Source organism: Rutilus rutilus (assembly GCF_951802725.1).
Source record: "Rutilus rutilus genome assembly, chromosome: 15".
Taxonomy (NCBI): Eukaryota; Metazoa; Chordata; class Actinopteri; order Cypriniformes; family Leuciscidae; genus Rutilus; species Rutilus rutilus.
Genome location: NC_140220.1, coordinates 22,571,154 through 22,594,859, shown reverse-complemented (window position 1 = coordinate 22,594,859; position 23,706 = coordinate 22,571,154). Strand labels below are relative to the sequence as shown.

Here is a 23,706-nt window from a genome sequence, read left to right as displayed (position 1 = left end):
TGTCTTTCCACTTCCGTATTATGGCCCCAAAAGTGCTCACTGGACCATTCAGAAGCTTAGAATGGCGTCTATAACCAATGCCATCATTATGTTTTGCAACAATTAGGTTGCGAAGACCTTGAGACAGCTCTTCGCTTTTACCCATCATGAGATGTGTCTTGTGTGACACCTTGGCAATGAGACCTTTTTGTAGGCCATCATTTGGGACTGAACCAGCTGTTATTCATTTCCACGGACAGGGGGCTGGATTGCTTTTTAATTACTGTAAGTTTTCAGCAGTTGTCTTGGCTTTCCATGCCTTTTTGCACCTCCCTTTCTTCATGTGTTCAATACTTTTTCCCTGTGCCATTTCACATTATTACACATAACTTAATTTCTGAACTTATTTTTGTTTGTTTCTTTGTATGTATGACTTACTTGGGTTGTTACCAACATCTGGTGAAAATTTCATGTCAATAGCACCTTTGGAAATATATTTACTGAGAAAAATGATGACGTGTTCAATACTTATTTCACCCGCTATATACTAATATAGTATATTAATATTTTGAATTGGCTTTTTTATAAATTCTTTTTCAAGTAAAATTTTTGTTTACGTTTTAATGATTTTGTTATGTGCTTTTGTCATTTGTCATGTTTTTTTAGGAATTAGTTTTTTTATTATTATTTCTAGCTTTGGTACTTTTAGTACTTTTAGCTTTAGTACTTCTACTTAAACTTATTTTATTTCAGTTAGTTGCCAACATTTCTCATTTTTATTCTCTTATGTGTATGTTTTTAATCTGATAGTTAACCTTTATTTCAATTAACGAAAGCCATTTTTAATAGTTTCAGTTAGACAACACTAAACATCCAATAATTGGAGAACTGTAAAGTTTCTTGCAATCTTGTTACATTCATTCCATACCATGTTTAAAAAAAAAATTATAATAATAATTATACACACCAGTGCTCTCAATATTTGGCATGCAGAATGATGGAGGAGAGACCAGGTAAGTCATTTTGTTTCAATTGGATTTTCTGTGCTATATGTCTCAAACTTTGATGTAATGTTCCCTTATATTTATTTTTCTAATACTCCATTTCGACCCCTGTATATCATTTATAATTTTACACATTCTTATATCTCCTTCTGTCAGGAGGGTGGTGATCATATGTTCTGATTTGACCCCCTGAGATTCTAATTCACTAAACATAGTGTTACGGCTCACCTCGTGTTTCAACACTCCTCGGTTTCCCTTAAGAGAGAGATTGGGTCAGTGGCTTTCATTATGCTGGAAGCTTCTGCTGATTCAGCACTTCAAGCTATAGAGAAGAGAGCATAAAAGAAGAGAACAAAAGTTCTTCAAACACTCTTGCACGCCCACTTTGACACAATGCAGCAATAAAGCACACAAGTGCACTGCAGCACGTCCAGTGCAGTAAGATCTGTCTCATTTCACCATGCAGTCCACCAGGGTGCAGAACATATGTGCCTTTACCAGTCCCTGTTCTCACTTTTGTCTTAATGCATTAGTCATACCATGAATGTTTTCATGCATCTTGTCATATTGTCTGAGCTTGCCTTCAATGCACTCTCTCTGCATCGGGTTCAGGCTGGGTAAGGACAGTAATGATCTTAAATCTGTGACGTCTGTCATCCGGTCATCATACTGTTGGTGATTTCACACTGCTGATGTCATGTTGGATGACCCACTCTTGCTGACACACGTTTTTGTTCTGACATGAGCAAATACAGTCCCAGTACAAATACTGTCAAATCACATGTATTACTTATATGCTATGAAGACTTTACTAAACTGTGCTAAATTGATTTTTAAAGGGATAATTGACCGAAATGTCATTACCTACTCACCTTCAGGTGTGTAATGTCCATAAGTCATTACTTTTAGGGGGAGGGGGGGGGGGGGGGGGGATTCAATTATATCCATTGAAAAAATAACAGCATACAGGTTTGAAAGAACATGACATGAGGATATGTAAATAAGTAAATCAACACTTACTCATTTTAATAATTCATTATTAACCTGACATATCAATAATTAACCTAAATGCATGGCTAAAACATTTGATATGCTACCAAATGCTTAGATACACTAACCCGGTTTCACAGACAAGGCTTAACTCTAGTCACAGACTAAAATGCACATTTGAGCTTTTTTAACTGAAAGCAACTTAAAATATGTCAGTGCCATTGATTTGTCTCAAGATGCACATCAGTAATGTAGTTATTTCCTAAGGCACGTTTATAAAAGCTATAAATGTCCTAATTAAACTAAGGCCTAATCCTGGATTAATCTGAGCCCTGTCTGTGAAACCAGGCCAAAGTTTCTGAATGTAAATATGTGGGATGATATTTAATATTTAGTTGTTGGTTACACTTTATTTTGATGGTCCCTTTTACATTCTGTTGACTATAAGTAACCTTGCACCTACATGCCAACTATCTCTCATTAGAGTATTAGTAGACTGGTAGGGTTAGTAGAATAAGTTGACATGTAGTTGCAAAGTTACTTATAGTCAGTAGAATGTCTGTTGGAGGAGCATCACAACAAAAAGTTAGCAGATATTAAGCAGACAGTCTATTAATACTCTAATGACTGCTGGTTGACATGTAGTTTACTTTAACAGAATATTCAAAGTGGACCATCAAAATAAAGTTTTGCAAAGTTTTTGACACTAGTTTACTGTGTTACAGAGCTGGGTGGTATAAAGCAAGGTTAGACAGGGTAGATAATTGAGGCTTTTAACATTTTGATTTAAGGCAGCCAGTCCTCTGTCTTTACCGACGCTGATGAATTTGGGTTATCTGCATACATCAGCTCCGCTATACTCTGCAAAACACTTTATTGGCCCGAGGGTCACTGTGCATGTGTGTGCGTCAGAGTGCACGCATGGTTAAATTTAGAATATAATTGTTCAGTGATAATGATACAAATCCCTCACCGCACAGTGTATAACACACACACAAGGAACAGAACGACACACTGGCAATTGAAACCGCATAACGTACATAGCAGCAGTCAGATAAATGTGGTCGCTGTTTGTTCAAGATGTGTATCTGCCAACAGTGACCCTGCTCCAATTATACAGCAAATTATTTGACACTGGCTCAAACTGTAACACATTACAGGTCACCACAAAGGATTCCTGGGCGCTGAGTGATAGATAGGATTTTAAAAGTGTCAATATGTCAAATACAGCTGCTCTGCAAGATTACATTTAATCAACTGGCATGTACATTTTTCTAAAATGTTTTAGAAGTGGTTCACACAGAACACGTTTTTGCATTCCACTGCACTACTTTTCTAAAAACGTGGCACTCAAGTTAAAATACGTTTATATGTAAATAAACACATTGAAAGTGAATGACCCCTTACAGTGAATTCAAAGTATACATTTTGTGTGTTTTCTAGGAATCAAACCCTCAACATTGGGTTTGCTAATGCAACGCTCTACCAGTTGAGCTTAACAAGCTTGAAACAAGCTGTCAAAATTAGAATCTAATTTTCCATTTTGCGTTGAAAAAGTTGGATATATCTCAACATCTCTCGGTAATGAAAGAAACATCACATTGTATTTGTAGAGGCTTGCATTAGCAAAACTCATTAAGGGATGGATGTTTCTCTGTCCTACCATCTCTGTGGAGTGGTTAAGTTAGGAAAGAGCGGAGATTGGGGTGGGGAATTCTTGCCAAAGCCATCCAAATCAGGAAAAGGTGCCGACCTGCCAGAGAAAGATCTCAAATGAGGATCCTGAGAGCACCCAAAGGATGTGCAGTTCTGTAATGAGCTTTGTTCTCCTGGGAGGAACCTTCTCTATTAATGAATATGGTCTGCTATAAAAAGAGCCAAGCACTTGGAGAGGGGAGGGGAGGTCAGACCAGGGTGTCTGTTGCCTACTTTGGGAGAGTGTTGCCATCATGGTGGGGCAAACATAGGCTACGAGGTAGATGCCAAGGTCATTCATTTTTTTCAGACCTTTTCCACTGACTTTTTAGATTTTTTGTTCCTGTAGCTCAATTGGTAGTGTGTTGCGTTAGTAATACCAAGGTTATGAGTTCGAGTCCTGATAAATTTACATCTTGAATGCACTTATGCTTTGGGTAAAAGCATCTGCCATATTGATGAATGTAAATTTATTCCTCACATTATTTGGTATTTCCCTCCATCCAAAAGACTCAGAGCTGGACTGGGTTTTATAGCCATTTTAAATAGCATTTAGGGCATAATGCCAACCTTCTGTCTCATATTAATAACCTCTTTCAGTTCAGCTCTACGTTCTGAGGATTTACTGGTTTAGCCCTCTGTTTGACTGTAAGCGTTGTGTGGGTGTGAATGGATGAGTGAATGGATCCGAAACATTTCAGTTTTCCAAATTAAATGTCATTGGGTGTGGGTAAATAAATCTGGGATTGAAGACATCTCTGTTTGTGTGTGTATCGATGTGGTGACTGGATTTGTGTGTTTGCCATCTTTGCCCCGCTGTGCCATTGTCCTCATGACACACATAACTGTCAGCTGTGATTGTGTTTCCAGTCCACTGGCAGTCGACACAAGCCCTGGAATACCCCTGTCTTTGCGTGTGTATGTTTTACACATTTCTAGAAGAGAAGGAGAGATGTTCTGGGGGCTTGAAAAGGCAAATTTTTGAAAACAGGTTTCAAAGTGCATCCGTTATCATTTCCATGTAAACTACAAAAATGCATATTTGTTAAAACGGTAACGTCATGCGCATAGGCGAATAGTGTTTCTTTACAAAGTGACGTCGCCAACTACTGGCCTTTAAGGATAATGTGTTTTTAATTGTTTTCATGGATCCGTGTGAACGGGGATCGTTTTGACAATGTTGTCGTCTGTATGCGAAAAATGCGAAGGAAAAACGTTTAAGTTTTTAGTACATTGTTGTCATGAAAATGTGTCCAAAATTATTTTCAGTGTATGACGTTGGACAAAAAATATGCATTCAATCTTGCAAATTAAACAAGGCTTGTGCCAGGTTTGATTTCTGCTTCCAGCTTTTTGTAATCAAGTTAAATTTTGTTGCACACAAAGCTATTGTATTACTTCTGAAGAGTTGAAATATAGAACTTGTCAGCTCACAGTCACTATTTGCATTTATTGAATGGAAAAGAGCAGCATGGACCTTCTGTTAAACATCTCCTTTTACAGGTTTGGAAGGACATGAGGGTGAGTAAATGGCAGAATTGACATTTTTAGGTAAACAATCCGTTTATTGTTAAGTAGTTTCTGTTGTAAGTCCCTTGTGAAAAAGAAGTACACTTTAGCATAGTTTAAAAATAGAGTATTTATTACGGAAATTCTGAATATACTTAAATGCAAACTGAATGTTTATTGTCAGACACTGAATTTAATGTTAATTGCAATTAAATGAAAATGTACTGTAGTTTAAATTTATATTAAATGCAGCTGAACAGTTATTTCATAGTTACTCCTTATGTCTTTGAAATATAAATGTACTCACAAGGATTTATGTTGAACTAAAATACATTTTAATGTCCTTTCTATTGAAACTTGTGTCATATATATTTATAATAACACAGCGATGAAAGTACATATATTAACTTTCAAACACCAACACACTACAATTATAATCAAGTACTTTCATGTGCTTTAATATGTTAGTCAACACATTAAAATACATAAAAAATACTTTTTTGAAGAACAACCAAAGATTATTATAACCTATTGGTTTACACTTTATTTTGATGGTCCCCTTTAGCATTCTGTTGACTATAAGTAACGTTGTACCTGTCTACTAACTCTCAGTGTTAGTAGAGTATTAGTAGACTGGTAGGGTTAGTAGAATAAGTTGACAGGTACTTGCAAAGTTACTTATAGTCAGTAGAATGTCTGTTGAGGGAGCATCACAATAAAGAGTTAGCAGATATTAAGCAGACAGTTTATTAATATGCTACTGATACTCTAATGAGAGTGAGTTGACATTTTGGTTCAACATTACTTATAGTCAACAGAATGGTTTATCAGACAATTTAGTTTCGTGGTTTAATGTTTATTTAAAGGGAAGAACACAATGTGTGCAGGTGGAAGGTATCAAATCAGACTCAGTGGAAGTGGCTAAGGGAGTCCCCCAAGGATCTGTACTGGGGCCATTATTATTTACTATATAAACTAGATACATATATCTTGATGGTAATATTGAAAATGCAAGGTTCCACTTTAATGCGGACAACACTGTAATCTATTGCTCTACTCCTACAAAACAACAAACTCTGGGTTATTTACAATCTGCTTTTGATATTATTCAAGCATGGCTTTATACTTTAAAGCTGGTTTTAAATGTTGAGAAAACCAAATTTATGTGGTTGGTTTACCAAATTCAAATTCTAGAAACTCGTTAGATAGTTCCATTGCTCTTCGAACTTTGCAAGGGAAACTGATCACATTAGTGTCAGAGTCAATCCCTGGGCATCATAATTGATGACATTTTAGTTCACAAATGAATTACTTGAAACAAAAATGAAAGAAGAAGCTAGGAGTTTATTTTAGAAATAAGTCTTGCTTTTCATTTAATACAAGGAAGAAGCTTGTGTCTGCAACTTTCTTACCAATTCTTGACTATGGGGATGTAGTTTATCAGCATGCTCCTTCTTATCTTCTTGCCTCCCTGGATACTGTGTATCGTGTTGCCTTAAGATTTATTACGGATTGTAAATTCTCTACATATCATGTGCTTGGTCTTCTCTTGCTGTTTGAAGGAAAATGCATTGGTATTTATTATTTATACAAAGCAATTTTGTTTAGTTTTTTTGCCACCTTATCTCTGTTCAACAAAAAGCAGGTGGTAACAATTTATTATAATCTCCATGTACCTCTTGCTAGAACTAATTTAGGTAAAACTGCTTTAAAATATGCTGCCCCTTCAGACTGGAACTCTCTTCAAAGAAATTGAGGCTAAATCATTTGGTGCCTTTTAGTAATTTTAAAACACTTATGCGTGAATTAGAGAAAGATTTAGTGATTTGCAAACCTTGGCCAAGTTGGCCAGGACACTCCTGTAAAATAGATCTTTAATCTCAGCGAGGTTCTCTCCTGGTTAAATAAAGGCTAAATAGAAATAAAATAAAATAAAAATGTCTGAAGGGACCATCAAAATAAAGTGTTACCGTATGATTTCAAATATATTTTAAAGTAAGATACACAGTCATAAACATGTACCTTCTTTAAATACACTAAAGTACACTTAAGTTACACTTAATATTTCATTAATATTAGATTTAATAAAAGTAGTTTTTAAAATATACTTTTAAGATTTGAAGTGCACATTTAATATACTAAGTGCTCTTCTTTTTCACAAGGGGTATGTGTTTCTGGATGAAAAAGTGGTAAGATTGTGCAATTCCTCCTTCAGCCTAAACAGGCATATTTTTTTCTGATAGTAATCAAGTGTTTTGAACTTTGCACTATGAGCAAGTTATAACCTTTATTTCCTCCAGGGGGGTCTTTTGTCTGTGTCTGTGCTCTGACCCATTTATTCGTCACTATGACTCATATTAGAGCTGAGATCTGCATGTGTACATATATAAACTCCCAAGCACTGGCCTCCATCTCAATCTCTCGCAACCACAGAGAAACTATTTACAATTCAGGGTCATAGTTCAACTGCAAGCTCAGAGGTTGGGAAACAGGATTGCCTCGCACTTTTTTGTGTGATCTAATATTTATGATATACTAGACAAAATACTGTGGTTCTCCTCAGTCAAAACCTATAAACCATCAAAGGTTTGTACCATAAACAACTGTGTTAGATTGCCCAAAACAAAACAAAAACACCTTCCATAACATTGACAATGCAAATCTCCTTCAGCACCAGATACCAACTAATCTGCATAAAGGCAATATTCAGAAATCATCATGGTTATAACATCACAGCCACAAGCTCATTAACATGTCTGCCCACATTTACATTTTAACATCTATTCAGATACTTGACCCACCTTACAGTGCAAACTGTACGCAAGGACATGGAAGTGAACCAAACATAACAGATATCATTTGTCATCGGATCTGAAACTTTGATGACTGAATAAGTGCAATTCACCTTTATTCCACAAGGTGTCTGATGAATGTCTGATACACAATGATGAAGTGATATTTCACTCATTGTTACCGCAGGCAGAAAACAAAAGAATAGGAAGTATCATCAGTAAAACCTGAAACGGCTCAGTGAAGTACTGAACGCAATCATATATTAGTGTCACTGTCACTTGATGGTGGATCTGGTGAAGAAAATGTCAGCGATCAAAATGATAGTTTTGAGAATATGTTTGAGATCATGAATATGAGCCAGATGCTGAATGCACTGGGAAATGAGCTCTGACGAGGACAGTGATGATGGTATAAAACATCTGCTCAAACTGAACCATTCCAAGCTTCAAAAGGTAACAAATTATGATTTATTTTATTCTTCTGTTATTGTTACTCTAATATCAGGAGAGTTTTATATTATCCCGACATAGAGATCCATCCGTGTTAGATATAGATCCGGGTTGCTAAAGACCCGAATATGTAATAATGATTGGCGAAACATTCATGCATTTAAGGGTTAATAGTCTGAGAAAGAGGGGAAAAAATGGTCCTTATGAACTAAATTACTGTTTTTCGTGCAAGATACCTTTGACTAATATTAAAAGTGAACTTAAAAGGGAAAAATAAAATACTACAAAATGTATACAATATGTTCCTTTAAAAGAATGTTGGTGAGTGAGTGTTTGTGAATATCCTTTTTTTCATCCATACTGTACATCACTGCAGTGTTTTAGCAATAAAGACAAAATGCTGTGCTGGCCAAAAACAGACATGTGTGAGGTGTGCGTGTGTGAAAGAGAAAGATACAATGAACAGCAATAAGACAAAGATGACACCTCTTTCTTCACTCAAATGACCTTTAATGTTGGTATAAATACAAAGTTGACAGGCTGCAGTGCATGGACGCGTGAGCCACACACACACACACACACACACACACACACACACACACACACACACACACACACACACACACACACACACACACACACACACACACACACACACATACATGTCCAGCCTCACACACACACACACACACACACACACACACACACACACACACTCTAAGTGGCTCTGCACCAAAGCAAAGGGGACAGCCAGAAGAAAACTATTGATCTTGTCTGCCTGCGTCCTCCTCATTTGTGCTAATACAGGTGATGTTTCACACCAGAGTAAGAAAATAAAACAGCAAAACAAACCAACAAAAAAGAATCCATAAACATATTCTAGTTTTTTAAGTAAAAGATATATGTTACTTAATATAAGTTACTATAGTTTCATTAAATAGACAGAGCTTCTTGCAGAGCTGAAAGAGCCCTAAGTGTTCATAAGGTGAGGAATTTCTTGAATTGGTTTCCTAAACATGTGAAGCATGTGATATTTCCCACTTCACCAGTCCAGTACAGAGATGAATCCTATTACGACAAATCAGATAAAGCCCAAAAGCCTGAAAGACCACGTTCATAAAACTAACTGGGACCTTATTTTCAGCATCTGCTTTGCAGCAAGGATGGACATTGAGGTGCATTCAAGAACCATGCTGCGTACACTGAACTTTAAAGAATGACCTGCACCATCTGAAGATGCTGCAGTGACATGGGGGTCTCATTGTCATGAATGTAAATGAAGAATGCGGCGCTGCATGATGAAAGTTCACTTAAAAATTAAAATTGTCATTATTTAATCACCCTATTGTTATTTGAAACCTATATGGCTGTGGAACACAGAAGAAGATATTTTGAAAAATGTCTCCATTTCTCATGTTCCATACAATGAAAAGTTGTTTTGGACCCCATTAACATTCATTGAATGAAAATAATAATAAAAAATACAGTTCTTCAAAATTTGTGTTCCACAGAACAAAGTCAAACAGTTTTGGAATGATAAAAGAGTGATTAAATGATGACAGAATTGAATTTTTTTGGATGAACTGTCCCTTTAAGAGGAAATTGAGCGTCATTACCTATTGAATATTTCAGGTTTTTGCTTTTTGAACATGAAAGTCAAAGTGCCATTTTAAAAGCAAAACAACAAAGAGTACATATGATAGACGATAAGTCAAAACCAACGGTATTTGGCCACCATGGGATTTTTGTTCCATTCCAACCATTTCCACTTGGCCATTTTAACTTAAATGTTTACAAAATGACTAAACCTTTTCTGCTTTTCATAATGGTTGACCACTATAACGTGATGATCTCAGTTTAGTCTTCCACACCCATCATTTTAGGTACAAATCCCCAGAAAGGTTGAATTTGTGTGTTTTTTGTAGAAATGTGACAGACTCAGTGTATGTGTGTGTGTATGGCTGAGTGTGACCAGTGGGGTAAGGGCTGTAAATAGGTCAGGGGCCCCCTTGGGCCCCTGTATGATTCTGTGTGTCACCCCTTACACAACGAGCAGGCAGCTGTCTGAGAGATTCACATGAAATCCCTACTGAATGTGCAATTGTCAATGAACACACGCACACGCTTGCATTTAAAGAACGAGCTGCTCAGATGTGAATGTCACTAAGTACAGATTAAATGCTAGTGAATATTTCATGTTCTGCTGCTCGAAAAAAAGCAACTGCAAATTAACATAAAAAAATTTAAAAGATGGAAACAAAAATCCTTTTATAATAGCTATGACATCTTCAGAGTACTCAAATTCACCTGTTCATTTTTTCTGAAAGGCAAACCGTGTGTGTGTGTGTGAGTGTGTACAACATAGAGTATGTTATTGATATCAGATGCTTTATGCCCGAGAGACGTCTTCAGCTTTAACCCTCCTTACTGCAGTATTTTGAGCAGTGTTGGGGAGGAACTGTAGCGATTCGACTATTTAACTACATACATTGTAGTGATATACAAATATATATACATATATATTTCTTAAAAAAAAAAGTGTGGTTTAGCCTTTCAAACTCTGCAGACCCAGTACCGGGTCCAATAATACATCATCAAGATGTCATCAAAATTTTAAAGGTCTGAGGCTGACCACTAACCCTATATATGGTATCATTTGAAAGCTTAAAATCTAAACTTTCTGCATCTTTTTGACATTATTGACAAGTATTTTTGACTTTTTAACACAAAGTAACTTATTTACACTAAAGTACCTCATTCCCCCTCCCCACCCCACAGCCCCATTGTAATGTTGATGAATATGTAATTGTAATTGTGATTGAACATGAACTGTCATTGTAATTGAATATGTAATTGTAATGTAATATGTAATTTGAAATGACACCAAGCTATTGCATTTATACAATTATATGAGGGTATGGGGAGCCTTTTTGGGTAGGCCAAAATTATTACATGAAAATTATATTTTAAAAAAGGTATTATTCCTCCCAGGTGCATTTGAATAACTCTTGCATACAACATGATATATATATATATATTTTTTTTTTTTCAGAGTTTGCTACCATCTGGCTGATACAAGCAGAACTGTCTACAGTTTTCTATGATTTCTACACTTTCAGAGACAGAATTTACCGAAAAAAATTCACAATTTTTTTTTTTTTGGTGTATCATAGCACATACAATCACATGTTCAGCAGTATTTTATATAATTTCAAAGGGTTTCTTGCTAAAAACACCACTGCATGTGGATATGGAAAGCTTTTCAATTTGGGTGGGCCAAAATCAGGACGAAATCCACCAAAATGGTCCAGAGAATAAGAAGTTAGCTATTCTAACAAGCTTCAGTTTGTATCTTCTGAAACACTGATTCTGAATGTGCAACAATAGCACAAAGACACAAAAAGGGAGAGAAAAATGGAATAACTAATAAATAAAAGTTTTCACTCTGCCAGAGATGATAAAAGGCTGATCTGGCTCTGTAGTGTGTGTTCGTGAGCATCAGAGTTCTCTTCGTGCTCTAAGCTGTTGTCACACTGCAGCCGAGCCTCCGCTGTGTAACAGGATGCCAAGAGCTCAAGAGGGGTTATCAGAGTTGAGGACCTCTTACACACTGAGCACGTGTTTTGCAAGGAAGGGGATATGACTTTTCCAGTGATCTGTCACATACCCCATAAAAATGATCAGTGACCATGTGTGTGGGACTAATGTGGGAGATATCATTTCAGGCTGGAGGAATGTTTCCCAAAAGATGTCATGTCATTTGATGATGCAGGTCACCTTGGCATTATGGAGACATACAGTGCTGAGAGCAGCTGTCATCTTTCCTCTGGGTGAATAAATGATGTGATCATTCTAAGAAAGACAAACGTTCTCTTCAGAAGTATATTTAGAGTCTCTAAACTTAAAACTCTAAACCTAAACTGTCTCTAGAAGTGGGCAAATCCACATTACGCTTGAAGTGGATGAAAGCATTGTGAGTTAAGGCGGGGGAAAGTGTCTAAGCTTTGGTCCCCAGAGTAAACCTGTCATCCGCTCTGATTTAGTCCTCCTCTTCCTTAAGAAAGGAAGATGGCTTACAGCAGCCTTTATGGAATCACCCTCTCTAAACCAGCACTGCAGAGATGCAAAAGAGGAGGGCAGAGTCAGAGCAGCCTACTGCAGAGGAGAAAAGAGATGAGACAAGACGAGAAGAGGTGAGACAAAATGAGACGAGAGACAAGACAAGGCTACAAGAAAAAAAAGGTGAAAAGACAAGACTTAGAGTAAACAAGACAAGAGTCAAGAAGAGATGAGAATGAGATGAAATGAGACGAGGTGAGAAACAAGAAAAGGCTAGACAAGGTGGGAGATGAGAAAGAAAAGACGAGGAGACAAGAGACAAGACTAAATGAGACTAGACAAGACAGCATATCACCAGCAGAGCCATATCAGCCATATCCAGCAGCCATATCACCCTGTAGCCCAAGGCTGGTTGCCCACTGAAGCTAAGCAGGGTTGAGCCTGGTTAGTACCTGGATAGTCCTCCTGAGAAAACCAGGTTGCTGCTGGAAGAGGTGTTAGTGGGGCCAGCAGGGGGCGCTCACCCTGTAGTCTGTGTGGGTCCTAACGTCCCAGTGATGGGGACATTAAACCGAGGTCCTGACTCTCTGTGGTCATTAAAAATCCCAGGATGTCTTTCGGAGAAGAGTAGGGGTGTAAGCCCGGCATCCTGGCCAAATTTACCCATTGGCCTCTGTCCATCATCATGGCCATCATCCCCATATACTGATTGGCTTCATCACTGTCTCCTCTCCACCAGTAAGGTGGTGTGTGGTGGGCGTTCTGGTGCAATATGGCTGCCGTCGCATCATCCAGGTGGATGCTGCACATTGGTGGTGGTTGAGGAGAATCCCCCCTTCCATGAGCTTTGAGTACCCAGAAAAGCGCTATATAAATGTAACAAATTATTAAGACAAATGGAGAGAAGAGAATAAAAGAGAAGATAAGACTAGGAGAGAAGAAATAAAAAATAAGACAAGAAGAGTCAAGATGGGGAGAAGACGTGAAGACAAGAGGTGAGACAAAACAAATGATGAGAAGAGACAAAATGAGATCAGAAGAAAAAGAACAGAGACAAGATAAGACAGGGGAGAGAGAAGACGAGACAAGGAGGAGAGGAAAGGACAGAAGATGAGATGAAACAAGACAAGGAAGAGAGGAGACCAGGCAAAGAAGAGAAGACAATACAAGAGACAACATGAGATGAGACAAGACACAACGACAAAAAAGAGAGAAGGTGTAACAAAACAAGGAAGAGAGAACAGGAGAAGACAGAAGTTGAGATGAAACAAGACAAATGAGAATGAGAAATTGAGAATCAGAAGAGAAATTCAGATGAAGCAAGAAAAGAGACAAGAGGAGAAAACAAGGAGACGGGACAAGACAAGTGAGAAGAGATTAAATGAGACGATTAGGAGAAGAAAAGAGACAAAACAAGGAAGAGAGGATATGAGACAAAGAGGAAAAGAAAGAAGAGGAGAAATGAGAGGGGAGAGTGTAAGTGACTCTCAGTTGGGGAAATTCTGCAGAGCTTCATGCATGATGGACAGAGCGTGACGGACACACCTCCACAGACAGCAAATCGATCCAGCAAATTTAAAGTCTCACAGAGCAAACATTCATTCCTGTGCTACTGAAAGTACAGCAAGACCTTTAGCACTGCCTCTGGCCCCAAAGCTCCTATCCAAACCAACAGACAAAAAAACACACAAAAAAACAAGGAACTCAAATCAATATTATTTCCTAGACTTCATCAAGGATGTAGTAGAAAGACTTTAAGACTGTGTCTCAAAACCTAGTGAGCTGCCTGACTAGAATGCATCTACAGTGTCTGAATTTTGTTTTAAAAGTTGTACCTTATGGGTACAATAGCTTGTCCCTTTAAGGGTACAGCCCCAATGACATTCTATCCTTGTACCTTATCTACCCCTAAAAGGTGCATGTAGTAATTTGTAGCCTTTAAGGTCTACTACTATGAACTAAAGTTGTCCCTTTGAGGATACTGTACCAGTGACAAGCTGCTGTCCCAATAAAGGTACTATACTACATTTGTTTCTGAGAGTGATGCCTAAATTGCTGTCTATCTGGGGGGTTCACAGTGCAACTCCATTCAACTTTGGTCATGGGATTTTTCTACCTCGAATTTCAGCCTTCCAACAATAAGTGTTCTGCCAAGAAGAGGATGCATAATGAAACACAGTCACAATGCTAGCATTGACTTTATGCACCAAGTAGGAAATTTGGAAAATCTGATGTAATGAACAATTTATTCAGGCTGTCGAATCAGGTTCATCTAGGACCCGAGGCGATTCCACTGGGTAAAATAACTTTTAATGGTCTCCCAATTCAGAATTTGATTAGAAATCCTATCAAATTGCTTGGTTTATGTTGTATGAAATACTGTTACATACACTCTCAGAAAAAAATGGTACCTTTCTGGGTACAACAGCTTATTGATGGGGCAATCGCCTTAAAGGAGGGGTGGGCATCTCTGGCCCTCGAGATCCGTTTACTTGCAGAGCTTTGCTCTAACCCTAATCAAACACACCTGATTAAGCTAATCAGTGTTTTTTGTTCATGACTACGAGAATGTGAAAGGCAGGAGAGTTTGATAAGGATTGGAGCTAAACTCTACAGGAAAGTGGATCTCAAGGACCAGAGTGTCCCAGCTCTGCCTTATATATACCTAAAGGGTTTATAGTAGGACCTTAAGAGTACATATTACTACAAGGTACTAATTCACACCTTTTAGGAATATATAAGGTACAACATGCTTTTTTGCAGATTTGTTATGAAATTGTATTATAGAACCCCTAAAAGTACTAGCTTAGCATACTCCTAGCTTAGTTTAATTTATACTGTACACACACACCTAACTCCTTGGGGACCTAGATGAACAATGACACCTTTCAACTTTCCACAAAGCATTAGCTTCAGCCACGGATTAGCATGAACAACAGAAGCTATTCCTAAAAATTATAACCATCGTGGGGTTTTGGCTGCATCTGTTTGCTGCATTCTGCATATACTTCAGCCTCTATTATTCATTCTCTGTTTTACTGCTAGCAGCTGAGGTTGCATTTATTCATTCACAAAGATATAGCAGTAGTTCAACTCTATGCTGCTAGTTAATTAGCGTTCTGTTGAGTGTATGTGTGTGTGAGTATCTCTACAGATCTTCCTGACACAGGCCACCCCTGCTGCATTGCTGATGGCTCTTGCGGTTTTGGAGCTGAACTGACTGCAGTGTTGTGGCCTGGAAACTCAGATAAAGTCCTGCTCTTGCGTTGAACTTTACTCTCAGATAGCACTAGGGCTCGTCCCGTTTATCACCTCTTATATTACACATTAATATTCATAGAGGAATAAAATACCAATACAACCCATCCCCAATTTCTCTCTTCTTCTAAAGGCCGCTGACAGTCACGCATGATCACTCTCAGAGTTCACAGCAGGTGAAATTGGCATACACACTGCAGCATGTTGCTATAAAGTTTACCACCTCTACTGTCCATCCTTATATTGCCACAATGCTGACATCAGCACAATACATTCGACCTCTACTGTATGTTCCTGTCGTAACATTTTTAGCTGTATTTTTTTCTTCTTTTTTTTTTTTTTTTGAGGAAGTCTCTCCAGGTATTTCCTGGCTCAACTGTTCACACATAATCTTGTTCCCCTAAAGACATGGTATTATTAGTCTGTCTCAGAATGGGGTTAACACTTTGGAAATAATGCTGACATGGTGAAACCCCACTGTAATTTGAAACTAACGATTGAGAGAGGACAGAACGACAGAGAGAGAGACAGTGAACCAGGGGCTGAGGAATTGAATGAGATGAATGGACCCATACACACACAACCACACACACAACACAACACGCTCACAGTCCTGGGTTGTGACCTGAAGTTGAGACTTCCTCGCTGAAAGGACCAGCTTGTTGGGCTTTATACAGACTTCTTAAATTTAATACAATTTTCAACGTTTAGTGAGTATGCGCACATAGACACAGTGTGTAACTTCTGCACCATTAGCGACAGAGTTTGTTAGATGTGAGAAGTGGAGTGGAGTTGCATTATTTTGGCTTTAGTGAAGAGAGGGTTTTGTATAGCCGGAATGCTTGCAAAAGATACCACTACCTAATGAGGTAACACATAATAAATAAGATATTTTTAAAAACCACTTTGATATTACAAAAATATAAAATAAATCATTCATATTAAATGTTAATTATAATCATATTTTAAAATATATATATTTATTGATTTGTTTGTTTGCTGTTGTCCAATTTCTGTCACTCCTCTCCACTCACATAGTCTTAATACTTGCACCAAACCAATTTGCAATCTTTTTGTTTCAGTTGCCCATCTTAGCAACACTGAGTCAACCAATGAGTTTGGGGCGGGACTATTTGTTTGACTGACCAATGGGAGATGGTACATAGCCACTAAGGAGGGATGGTGATGGAAAAAATATGATTTTTAAATATGAGATAAAAACATTATACCTCAATGCGTTTGCGTTCGCTCACAAAAGTAACCTAGAAACTGCATTCTCACACAAAAGAAATGAAATATAGTTTTTCTTCCCACTACATATTATTTCCATCACAACAGATTTGCGAGCGTTTATTGGAAATGTTAATAATTCCGTTTGGTGTCACTAGATGTGTGGAAATTACCCACTGCGGCTTAAAGGAAAAGGGAGAACAAGAAGTCAACTGAATATAGCTATAGGAGCTATAGATTTATAAAAGCAGCAGCTGAGATATTTTTGAGAGTGGCCCAAGCCCAAGCCAGAACATCATCCCCTTAAGCTCTATAACCCGTTATAGATGGATTTAGCAACCCTCAATCACACAACACCACAAAACCAGCTTTCCTTCTCCACTAAATACCAGAGAAGAGAGGATGTAACTGCTCAACACAGTCTTTCTGAGGCTGAATCTAGGGATGAAATATGCTAAAACAGATTTGCTAAAAGAGTTGCACCACTTTATGTATGCGGTAATTCAAGAGTAAAACTGCTTCTTGAACACTAACCACCTACAATCCAGTTTCACCAGGCTCTAAACTGTGTTAGTATAGTGCTCCACCATGAATATTTACAAAATCACTTCAAGCTATTGCCGCCTGCAGAAAACAATTTCATTTAAACAAGATATTTGAGTTTCTAGGGATCATGGCAGCAGCAATCCATCCAATGATGGTCGAATAATGGAAAATAGCTATAGATCCAGATGTGCTGTGCTGTTAGTATTTTAAAGAGCCGATTCAGGTGTCTGGATTGCTGTAGTGAGTGGTGCTGTACAGTAAAGTATGCCAGACTGTAGTAGTCTGCTGAATCCTCCACAGCCTAGAGCTGGACTGCAAGACGAGGAATTGTGCTGAATTCAGAACTCATTTTTGGGTGTGTTTGTACCATTTTCATAATTTCCTTATCATGCGTTTAACAACTAAAATGCAGACTAAAACGACACTCTCAGTGGGCGCAATTCCCTCCTGAGTGCTGATGGTGCAATGTGAGGAAAGAGGGGTCACTTTAGCTCTGCCCTTGAGTGGCATGTGGTAGCCACGGGAGAAATCACATTTGATTAAAAAATTAAAGCCTTGCCAAAATTACAGAATGCTGACATACTTTATTCTTCACCACCTATAGCGGTTTTGCTGCGACGAGCCACGCACACTCACACACCCACACACTCACACATTTCCCTCTATTGCTCTCAGTATCACCTGGAGGTGTTATTGCTGGACTGGTTACATCTTGTGTGTAAGGCTTTTCGGTGCAGTGCATACAGGCTTACTGAGATCAATAATGTCCCGTCCAATACAGGGCTCAACAATAAGAATGGTCTGGTGGCCTGTGAGAGATTTTCAGGACTCTTTACTCATGTAATTGTGTTTAGATTTTTTTTTGTGCTGCTGAATATCTTTTGTGGAAACGTGCTACTTTTTGTCAGGATTCTTTAAAGAAAAAGAACAGCATTTATTTGAAATAGAAATCTTTTGTAACATTATAAATGACTTTACTGTCACTTTGGACCAATTAAATGCATCCTTGCTGATTAAAAGTATTCATTTATAAAAGCAAAACTTACCGACCGCAAACTTTTTAATTTATTAATTTATTTATTGATGATAAATGTAGTTATTAATTTTTGTCGAGGGGCAAGTGAAAATTACTAGCCTGGCCGCCTTATTGTTAAGCCCTGCAATATAATGTTCCCAATCCATCATCTGAGCAGTCAGTCAGTCCGTGACCCCTTAAAAAAGCATTTTCAGCCTTCCATGGAGTTGTGCAGACAGTTTAGAAGAGTCTTCCGTCTTCCATTCGTTCATTTCACACTGCATGAGTCTGGAGAGACTGCCTCTTATATTTATATTCCTTTCTTTAACCTATCTCAGCTTTTATTTTCTAGCTCGGTCACTGGATTAGAGAGTAAGCCTCTCTACCTATCCATCTTTTTCCATTTTCCTTCTATCTCGCTGTCTCTCTCATAAATGTGAAACACAGTGCTGTCACCCTGCCCTAACTACATTACTAACACTGGGGAGAGCGCTGTGTGTGTGAGAGCATTACTTATCCAAGACCAACCCCAGATCTGTCAAAACCACAGTTCACTGTGACCCACTCAACGATCTCTCTGTCTGTCCTTTTTCCACCAATAAGAATAGAAATAAATCTAATCTGTCTGTCCTGCCCTTCTCTTCTCTTAAACTAAAACTAATGTTGACACATTCTAAAAAGTGCACTTAAAACCTCTTTATAGAAAAGAAAACTCCTTTGCGAATCTGTCCGCAGCTCGCTGTCTGTTCATCAAAGATTTCCCAGCGCCCCTCTCTGTCCTCTGGTCACACCTGCATGCCTGGTTTGCTCAGGTCCCCATTGCCATGGTTACCCCCTCCTCCCCCTCCTCCTCCTCCACATCCCGCCCCTCGCATGACTGTCTCCTCCTCATCGTCGCTGTCGAGCTCCTCGCTCTTCCTCTTGCTGTACCGCTCGTACAGAACCATGAGCACGCCCATCACCCACGCCGACACTGTCCCGGCGCTGAAGATGACGAAGCCGATGGCGATGAAGAACAGGTAGTCCCAGTAACCCAAGCCCTGGTGGCATTCTGACCGCAGCTGCATGCCCACCTCCGCCAGACGCTGACCCAGCATGTCCGGGGGACCCTGGCACACCGTCTGCCCCTCATCTAGACAGGGAGAGAGACGAGTGGATGGGTGAGGATGCGCGCAGGAATAAAACAACAACAACAAATATATATATTTCAGCATCTATTTCAAATAAATGCTGTTCTTTTGAACTTTAAAAGAGGTTTTCAATATTGATAAAAAGAAGAAATGTTTCTTACGCATCAAATCATCATATTAGAATGATTTCTGGAGGATGAGACACTGAATACTGGAGTAATGCTGAAAATGCAGCTATGCCACCACAGGAATACATTAAATTGCAAATATATTTAAATAACACTATTTTGATGGTTCCTTTTAAATGTTCTGTTGCAGCTTTGCAACTACATGTCAACTAACTCTTATTAGAGTATTAGTACACTGTCTGCTTAATATCTGCTAACACTTTATTGTGAAACTCCCTCAACAGACATTCTACTGACTGTAAGTAACTTTGGAACTACATAACCTATTCTACTAACCCTACCAGTCTACTAATACTCTACTAATACTCAATGTTACTTATAGTCAACAGAATGTGTTAAAGGGACCATCAAAATAAAGTGAAACCAAATACAGTCCTTAAAATGTTATAAATATAGTAAATGTATTAATATTAATGTTTTAGAAAGTGTCCTGCTATATCTTGACCAACAAGAGCGTGTTTTTTATTAAACACACTCAAGTTCGGTTTCTTGTCTCTGACACAGTTTTATCCTCTCTGTGTCTTTTTCTTACACTTGCATTCAAATAAGCAAAAACTGGCTCAGCACACGCACACACGCGCACACGCGCACACGCACACACACACACACACAGTGTCTTGAGCCCTCCAGCAGTGACCCTGAGGAAGAAGCCTGTCAGTGATCATCATCCCCATCTTAAAGCCTGAGCCCAACAGAGCATCAGCCTGTCAGCTCAACATATCAGCCTGAGGGAATGATCCACAAACACACTCTCAATGAGACTGAGGCTGGCCACAAATGAACTTCTGTGATCTTCAGCAGTTTCTCATTACACACAGTGGGTGCCCAGCTAACAGGGAACATTCTCAGAACTTCCCTAACACTCTGGCAAGGGTCTCTCAAAGTTATGAACAAACGTTTTCAGTAACGTTAATATAACGTTCCCTTTAATAATGTTTTCAGTAACGTTAGCACAAAAACCTTTTTATATATCATTCATGGACTGTTTTTTTCTCTGTAATGTTTTATTTGGATGTTTATTTGGACTTTACAATAAGGTTCAGTAGTTAATGTATTAACTAGCATGAACGAACAATAAGCAATACATTCGTTACTGTATTTGTTCATCTTTGTTAACGTTAGTTGATAAAAATACAGCTGTTCATTGTTTGTTCATGTTAGTTCACAGTGCATTAACTAATGTTGACAAGATTTTAACAAGGTATTAGTAAATGTTGAAATTAACATTTAACAAAGATTAATAAATGCTGTATAAGTGAATTTCATTATTAGTTCATGCTAACTAATGTAGTTTAACTAATGTTAAAGGGTTAGTTCACCCAAAAATGAAAATTCTGTCAGTAATTACTCACCCTTTAAGCGTAGCGCGTCTGTGCACGTCACCACGTATGACACACATGACCAGCGTCGGCCAATAGTGAGCCTATGTGGTGACGTGCAACACAGACGCGCTACGCTTAAACACTACGTGAAAAGACTCGAGGCCCAGAGAGAAGGAAATGAAAAGTGGAATAAAGTCGTTATTTTTGTTTGTTTTTGCGCACAAAAAGTATTCTCGTCGCTTTATAAACTTAAGATTGAGCCACTGTCGTCACTTGGACTATATTAACGATGTCTTTAATGCATTTTCTGGGCCAGCAAGTTATAATGTCTTAGAAGCCTATGGAGGAGTGATCCAGCTCTCAGATTTAATCAAAAATATCTTAATTTGTGTTCCGAAGATGAACGAAGGTCTTACGGGGTTGGAACAACATGAGGGTGAGTAATTACTGACAGAATTTTCATACTAACCCTTTAACTAACGAACCTTATCGTAAAGTGTTACCGAACTTTTAAAAGTAGCGTAATGTTTGCAAAATGATAAAAAGTAATGTTCCCTTAAACGCTTGCATAACCAACATTTTTTTTGAATAACTTAATGGGAACATTAGCAAAATGTTTGTAGACAATTGAGCGATCACAAAAAGAAAGATAAAGAAGTCTCTTTTCTTCCGCCTTTTTGACATTTTAATAAATATATTTTTGTCCCCAAAAATAATAATAAATGCCTGTTGGTTTGGCAGTGTGAGATGTTATTAGAAATGATGTCACTTCACCTGTAATCAAAAAGCACTTTGTCAAGAACTCCATGACAAAGAAGAGAAGAGAGTGTGAAAGAATAGAGCCGTAAATAAATCACCTCAGGGTTAGATTGTCCTGGAAAGAGTTCTGCATTCAGCAGAGATTTAATGAACACCTTGACCACAGCCAAATGTACTTCAAAACTCTGTGATCTGTCACTATCCGATGACTGAAATGTACAGAAATGTCAGAAAGTTTTTAGTGCTGAATGTTCTTAAGGGATCCCGTTGGATTTACGTGACTTTTTTTACATGACACTTTCTACCTGATAAAATAGCTATAATGTATGTTCTTTATATCTAATACCCATGGCATTTTAAGATTATTATTATTATTATTATTATGTTTCCCTTTTGAAGGTGACTCACCCTCTCAGTTTAAATCCAGATTAAAGACGCATCTCTTTAGCCAAGCATTCATATAATGCATCTCATAACCTTATAGAGTTATATCAGATCAAATGCGCATGATTTCCTTGCTTAATGTTATTAACAGCAACATTTGATAATGTTTGACTCATGTTCAACAGAGAAGTGTAGAAAAGACCACCTGGTGCTAAAGACAGGGATTACAGGTAACTAATCTTTCATACAGGTAAAAATAGCAGACCGACATTATGCAAGTCATTATGATGATTAGTGTGTCCCATACTCTTGTGAACTGGGCCAGGAACAACCACCTGCCCCGGCAGAGACAGTGTGACCTCTGGGCTTTATTTGCTGTCAAGCTGGTCTCCTACTACAGCCATATGAGCCATGAGGTAATATCAGCACAAACAAGATAAACGTGGAACTATTTGAGGCACGCTGTGCTTTAATATCAGCCACATGAAAGGAATGCTCTGTGGAGGTATTTCAATTTGGTCACTTGTGTTTTTACAGATTAGATAGTTATGAAAAAAATATGGAAAGACCAAGTCTGACCTTTGAATGCCCTTCAAGATGCAATCAAGGTACATGTTTAGTGCAAAAGGATAATTCTAGACAAATTTACAGCTCTAATAACACATTTTTGCACAAAAAATGTACAAAAATATGAGCTACTATTAATCTCCCCATAACTCCCATAGACTTGCATCATAAGTGCATTACTGTCAACAGTTTTGGGTTTATTTTATTATTTTATACACTACTGATCAAAAGTTTGGGGTTAGTAAGACTTTTTTTTTTTTGTAAAATGTATTAGAAATAATTCTAATATGATGATTTGCTGCTCAAAAACATTCCTTTAACAGGTGTGCTGCTCAATATTATTTCTGATGAATAGAAAGTTTTAAAAGTTTTTTCTTTGTAACAATGAAAGTCTTTACTGTCACTTTTGATCAATTTAATGCATACTTGCTAAATAAAATAATTCTTTTTATTTTTTATATAATTTTCTTTTTATTATTGACCCCAAACTTTTGAAGTAGTATATTGGTTCATTCCGTGTCAACTCAACCAGAGGTTGACGAAAGCCAAAATTTTAAATGTCACAGATGTATATTTATGGAGTAATCCACTATTTAGTAGAGGGGGGTCAAAATGACAATTTTCATATGAGATTTGAAGCCAAATTAGAGGGGGCTAAAAATGACTTTGGAAAGATGGCAGCATTATTTTCTTTTTACACATAGGCTATATTTGTACTGTAGGTCTATTAGTGAAATCTGTTGACTTTAGCAATCTTTGTTGCATTATATGCCAACAGTGACAGTTCAAAAATTGCCAAAACAATTATGAAATAAAAACACTTTTGCCT

At 37.9% G+C, this 23,706-nt stretch overlaps 1 protein-coding gene across 1 annotated transcript in view; it reads right to left on the bottom strand.

The window, feature by feature from the left end:
- Positions 1-8,929: 8,929 nt before the first annotated feature.
- Positions 8,930-23,706, bottom strand: part of lrrc52 (leucine rich repeat containing 52) — a 40,934-nt gene continuing 26,157 nt past the window's right edge. Inside the window, exon 2 of the mRNA XM_084431581.1 lies at positions 8,930-19,659. Within this exon, the coding sequence (XP_084287707.1) occupies positions 19,313-19,659 (347 nt within the window). The 3' untranslated portion in view covers positions 8,930-19,312. The remainder of the gene's footprint in view (positions 19,660-23,706) is intronic.